The sequence below is a fragment of the Lepisma saccharinum genome, chromosome 23, assembly GCF_977018435.1.
Source record: "Lepisma saccharinum chromosome 23, izLepSacc3.1, whole genome shotgun sequence".
Taxonomy (NCBI): domain Eukaryota; kingdom Metazoa; phylum Arthropoda; class Insecta; order Zygentoma; family Lepismatidae; genus Lepisma; species Lepisma saccharinum.
Genome location: NC_139251.1, coordinates 59,831,270 through 59,838,053, shown reverse-complemented (window position 1 = coordinate 59,838,053; position 6,784 = coordinate 59,831,270). Strand labels below are relative to the sequence as shown.

The 6,784-nt window shown below is 38.3% G+C and overlaps 1 protein-coding gene across 1 annotated transcript in view; it reads right to left on the bottom strand.

The window, feature by feature from the left end:
* Positions 1–5,336: 5,336 nt before the first annotated feature.
* Positions 5,337–6,784, bottom strand: part of LOC146005528 (cell adhesion molecule 2-like) — a 114,612-nt gene continuing 113,164 nt past the window's right edge. Inside the window, exon 5 of the mRNA XM_083144774.1 lies at positions 5,337–6,166. Within this exon, the coding sequence (XP_083000900.1) occupies positions 6,078–6,166 (89 nt within the window). The 3' untranslated portion in view covers positions 5,337–6,077. The remainder of the gene's footprint in view (positions 6,167–6,784) is intronic.

Below are 6,784 nucleotides of genomic sequence, written 5' to 3'. Positions count from 1 at the left end.
CTAGAATTAAAAGTTACATTCTATATGAACATGGTTATATGCTAATATCCACATACTACATATTTTATTCATATAAGCTACATAATTTAGGAAATTTGCATAATTCTTTGTACTGCATTCCACTTGGTTTTTGGATAATACTTAAAATCTGGTACTATTACAGTCTGTGTCCTATATCTATATATTGTTGTACGACATATTCTACTTAACATGTCTCGTAAATGTTGCCACATTAGACTTGCGTGACGGCATTTAGATATTCTGTGTTCCAGGCCCGCATCCAAGGGGGGCCAGTGGGGGCCATTGCTCCCCTCGAGCCATGTAAATTTTTAATTTGAACGTATAAAAACCTAGAAAAATTACGTTGATGGTTTTTCAATTTTGCATGAATTTCGATTTTGTCCTTGCACAAATGAATAGGTTGTTGCTTGACAGAGGCAGTCTCTAGAAGTCTGCAGTCTGTAATATTAGGCTATTATAGTTCTATAACCATTGATGCAAGCCTATCAGACGCTCCGATTTAGTCGGGACAGTCCATTCCTTTTAATCCATGTCCCGACCTTTTCGCATCGGCTTGGACACTACTTGCTATAAAGGAAGAAAGACTCTTGAGCCACTACAAACATTGTACTGCATCGGTAATGCATCGAGATCAAAGTGATGTCTAGGGAGAGAAGTTCATATGCCATTGCACACGATTTCATTTAATGGAAGCGTCACACTGTAATTGTTCGCGACAACCATTCATAATGCACAGCTCTTCGTGGATGTATCCGATTAAAATCTTGTGCAATGGCATGCGAACTTCTCTCCCTAGACGTCACTTTGATCTTCATGCATTACCGATGCGCTAAACAAATTTTAAGGCATTTTTCTAACACCTCGAAAAGGAGCAAATTGGTACAAGAATTCAGTCATAACTTTTTACTGGTTAAAGATATATAAAAAAAAACCTTCACCATTACATTTCACGTGAAATTCTAGCCTGATTTGATATATCATATCACCCCCTTCCTATTTAAAATTCTCAAGTTGAATTCAAGATGGCGGACATCAAGATGGCCGCCGACCGAGCGGGTGGCGTCAATGTGGTTCCCCCTTGGCCTGGCAAGGATTGGTCATCACCATTTCCATGTTGCACGCTGCAGTGGCCTTGTACCGAGGGTGTTAAGTGACTTTTTGAGCCGCCCTGTATTAATCAATTATACTTGCTTCAAAATCTACTACATATATTTGAAAAGAAAACATTCTCACTTTTTCGTAAGGTAAAATGATAAAGACACGGAATAAAAACCTATTAATTTGAAAGAGTTTGAAATTGTACAAAGCATTTTCTTGTACTTCCTTCCTCCTTAACAAACATTTTTTTAAAGAAATTCAAGCGGTTAACCAACTGAGATAAAAATATAAAGGGGGAAAAAAGGAAGACATCTTCCTTCTCCTGTCCTTTCTTCCTTCTTCTTTTCACTTTAACAAGTTACGTTCTGCCTAATTCGAGTGCTTTTGTGAAATATTCCCTCACAATTTTGAAGAATGGCTGCTTAATTAGGCTTGAAATTCTGAGAAAACCTCGAAATTAAATATTCGCAGAAAACTGCTTCGTGAGGGGAAAAAAACTTGCATGGAAAGTTGGCTGTTTTGGAAATCTTATTTTCAAGTTTGTTAGCATCCAACTTGTGGAGGGGGGAGATTGGGAATTCTAATCAGCAAAACACAGACAACAATAAGACATTAATGCGACTTAAGAAAATCTTGAGGGAGACATAAATACAAAAGATGTTGGAGCTTCGTTTAGGGCAGCAGGATTGAAATTGTTGTATGTCTTTGGTTAACGAACTTTATTTATTCATTCCAAGACTCCAGTGGCATATCAAACTATCCCACAGGCCCGGTCTTAAAAGCCCCGCCCAGAGACGCGAGAAATAAAAATTGAAACAATGCTTTTTTTACTGACACCTCGAAAAGGAGGAAATGGGTACAAACATTCATTAATAACTTTTTGCTGGTTAACGATACGTCGAAGAAACCTTCATCATTGCATTTCTCGTGAAATTCTAACCTAATTTGATATATATCACCACCTTCCCATTTAAAAATTTTGAGTTGAATCCAATGTTGAGTCCAATATGGCGGACGTCCGCTTGGAACACACCAGTATGATAACCCCTAGGCATGACCATTTGTACCCAACCCTAATACCTTTTCATTTTATTGGAGATGTTAAGGGACTTTTGAATCACCCTGTACACGCGTATTGTAAATGTCAAACATTTTATTTCAGGGTGGTTCTTTTGTAATAATCTCGTGAAAATTTATTTGAATTTATACGGAAACGTTCCGCTAATAAGATTAAAACTTTTATTTCTGTTTTAGATCTGAACAATCCGTGAACAATTACGAAAGTCACAGCCGTAAGACTTTAACACGATAGTCAATATCCTGCGTCAGTTTTTCCCAAAACTAGTTCCAACTTGAACGTCCTCTTTCGTCAACTTAGTCTTAGATTTTACTATCCTTGCTCTTTACTTCAATGTTTCCTCACTATTGCCAAATATTATTGATTTCAGTCCAGAACATGTGAACGGGACAATGGCCCCTGCTTCCTCTAGTTACGCCAGTATCAAGATAGAATGGTACTTCGCTCGGGTGAATATTTCATCTTGAGCAGACCCTGTCTGTATGGTACGGGATAGCAATGGTTTATTCATGACCGCTATACATCTATATCTCTTGGAACCAAATGTGAGAGGTGGGAATAAGTAGGTTCCACATATGTGAAAGGACTCTGACGCTGAGGGCCAGTCCGCCCCTGTTTTGAAAAGTGTAATAATCCTACTTCTTGATATGTATTATATAGTTCTTGCTAATATTCTTTCCGTAAAGTTTAGTATGATGAAGTCATTTTCTTATTTGAATTTCCTTACTTTCAGCCGTCATCGAAGAGTTTAAGGTTCGAATCCCGGTCAGAGAGCATTTCTTCCCCAATATTATCCAATCATCATCCTCATCGCTGCGATCGCACCTAGAATTGCAGAGAACGACGTAAATAACAAAAATACAATATATATATATATATATATATATATATATATATATATATATATATATTTGGCTAATTTGCGAAGATGGGGATGGGTTATGATATGATGAAATTGATGAATGGACACTCACAAACATCCATGGATAGGCAGGGATTCCAATCCTGGACCACTGGCGTAATAGCGCGATGTGCTAACCACTCCGCCACGGGGGCTGGCGAATGACATTTCTGAAAGTGAAAAGTGTAAATATAATCGTGTTCAAATGCATGGTCGCCTACCTTAGCTTTCTATACCGCGTTTGTTAGAACCTGTCCCGTTTCCCGCGCTAGCGATCACTCGACAGTTTCGGTGCCAATGAGAAACGAGGAAGAAGTCGTCTGGTGGGCAGCGAATAGCGAATAGAAGCCAGACGAGAGGCGCTTACGTAGACGCTGTTGCCACGTTGCGGTCTAAATCACATGTTTTGTTTGTCTTTTGTTGAAGAAGCTTGTTTTGTAAGCGTGGTGCTGGTTAGTGTGCGTTTTAAAATATCCAGGATGGAATTTATTCTGGTGATATTTGCTTGTGTCCTTTTTTTGTTTAGTGTCATCTTAGCTGGAACATTCAGGAATAGGAATTGTGTTTATTTGTGCATTTCCGAGTATTTTATTCACAGCCTGGCTTCGGCTTTCCCCAGCACGGAATTCACGCAGTCTGCAGCGGCAATGATGCGTGGTATCTGCTAGAAAAGCCAGCGATCAGCAAGCGCGGGAAGCGGGACAGGTTCCAACAAATGCGGTTATAGTGAGGGTTCGATTCCATAGGGTCCGATTTCACTGTTAAATAGCATCAATATAGTGTGAATTTCTATCTCTCACTTTTCACTTTCCCATTAATTGTAAAATTTCACCGAGAGGCACTTAGGGATGGTTCCCATCATGGGCATTCTCTCTTATGTAGACCGCCCAAAGGGGCTCTGTACAGTATTTGTATACTATTGATATTTATCGTCGTCATCCAGACACATCGCCACGATGATTACTAGTGATGATTGGATGAAATTGATGAAAGGACACACAAGATGTCCAGACCAGAATTTGATACCGGCAACTTCGTTGGCGAATCCTAAAAAGTTTTGTACCGTTGTTCTTTTATTTTTTCATATGTGGGATGTTAGATTAAGTTATGTCCAAATATGTTCATTTCTCTCATTTAAGTAGAGCTGCAATTTATTTTGGTGCTATCAAATTTTAAAAGCTTACAAAACTTATCCAATTTGTAAACTTGTGCGCCCAGAAGTAACATAAAATAATTTTGACATATTTGCACTAAAAATAGTGTACCGAATTGCAGAACATAATAACAATGACTGATATGGAGAGAAAACTGTCGAAAGTTCACGTCTGCGTTCTACTATCAACGTATTTGTTCGTTGTAAGGGTAAATTGCGTGTTTGAATACTGAGTACACACACCTTGACTTCAATTTAAATTACTGGGTAAAGCGTTGAGCTAACGTAGAAAGTACTGGATATAAAATTATGCTCATGTGAAATATCACTTACGTGCCATTTTTCTAAACCCAGGTACAAGATGAAAATTGCCAATTCTAAGAGGAGGAATCGTTACACCAACAGAATTCTCTTCAAGTGACTGACGCACTGCTCCACACGAACTGACTTAAATTTGTAGGATTTTCCCTGAATTTATCCTATCTTGCATGTGTACAAATTCTCATGATACAGATATAGCATGCAGAAGATAAGGGTGTTGAAATAACCAACCACTTGTTATGCAAAAAGGAGAATTTAATTGACTTTAAAACAAGCATTAAACATTAACATTTACACTTGTTGGCATGGTAAAATGATTTTACAGTTACTTCAGTAGCAAAACTGATTTTCAACAAATCTCTGATCAGCTCGTCAGACCCTCACACCAGGTCTAAATAGTAATTCTTATTTACGTCACAGAAATTTTTGTATGTGTGTGTGGTGTTAAAAACTTGGGAACTGCGATTTCACCCTGATGGTGTATCTGCTGTCGTGACAGCTATTATATAATAAATCAATCAATCAATAATGTCTATAGAATTTGATATATTGCGACAGAAAAATGCGTCAGTGATAGGTAACCTTGTTTGCATTGGTTGCATACGCACATTATAGAAAGTGCCAGTTTTCGACAGATTAAGACATTGAAACAATACTTTCTGAAACTCTTGTCACTGTAACACCCTGTATGTGTGGTTGTGAAGTATGTTACGTTTATAAAAGAATCTTAAGCATTTACTGATGTTGGGTGCAGAGGAATGGCGAATTAACATTTGTTGAAAATCAGTGTTGCTATAAGACATAATTTTACACACTGAAAATAAGTGTAGCCAAAGTGATGAAAATGCATTTGTAATGAAAATCACTGTTGCCATAAGCGGTCGAAAGTTCCCATCAATGGTATCATAATTTTTCAAAAATGTGTTCAATCCAGTTCCTTAGCCGTCAAATATAGTTTTGATAAAAACGTATTGAGAATTTACTGCACGGAACACTAGCGATTGAATAACAGGACACGTACACTATTTGCAATGGAGGATAGAGTCTGATTACATTCGAAACATCTCCAGCTAGTCTAGGTTAGCGAGCCTACCAACAGCACAGACGTGAAGAGGGTTAGCGATTGGGGCTGCGTTCAGATGACGTCAGAGGCTCGCTGGTTGATTGGAGGTTCTGGAGTGTTAACTCTCTCCCAAGCTGCATAATAGCCAGGGATGTTACGGAAATAATCTCACTGTACCATAAATTTTCTCAAAGCAGACTTATGTTTCCAATGCTTATAGTCTTCTAAAGCAATGCATCCGAAAGGAGTGTATACACCATGCATCTCGCGTTCCAGTTTTCCCTGATTTCACATGCTTCTCTCTTCGGTACCCTTGTGAACAGGTACATGATAGACATGCATCATTTGAAGCACTGTTTATGTTTTGTCAGTAGCACCATCTGTGGATCGTTTCCACTAGAACTTGGATTGTCCAGATTCCTTCATTCCGTGCACATCGGCTTCAAGATATTAGTATGTAGAAGAATCCCACCATGACCCAGGTCGTAGAAGATGCTGAAGGAAAGACACGTTCCTCTCCTGACGTTGTTACTGTAAATAAAAATAAATAAATTAAAACTTAGTAATTAATTACATGAGATTGCCTGCAGACACGTAACCAGGGCGCCAACTTTGGAAAAATATTAGACGAGTTTGAACACTTCACCCAAAAATCTCATAAATTCGGTATGATATAATAAAAATAACAACAAGTACAACACGGCAAATTATTGGATGGGTTGGGCTCCACAAATCCTATAAGTTGGCGCCACTGCACGTAACTAGAATTTCAAATATCATTAACTTTATTCTTATAGAATTTCGGGTTAGTTGAAGTTTTTATATTATTTTCTTAAAAAGTTAATAAATTGCTAAGTTATCATCTTTCGCCATGTTGTTTACATAGATTACGTCATCTAAGTGTATAAAATAGTCTATGTGTAGAATGTAGACTATCGTTGTCTACGTGTAGACGCACATCACTGCTGAAGACGAACAATTCACGCTTGGAGGGAAATAATCGGATCGACTGTTCATAGATGTCGCTAACATCGACGTGACGAAAGCCACAGAATATAGCACGGAGAGAAGGCATCTGTTCAGTGGTTTATCGATGCTCTCACGAACAGAATAATTCCAGAACAGCGGCACCCATCTCGTGACGTCATA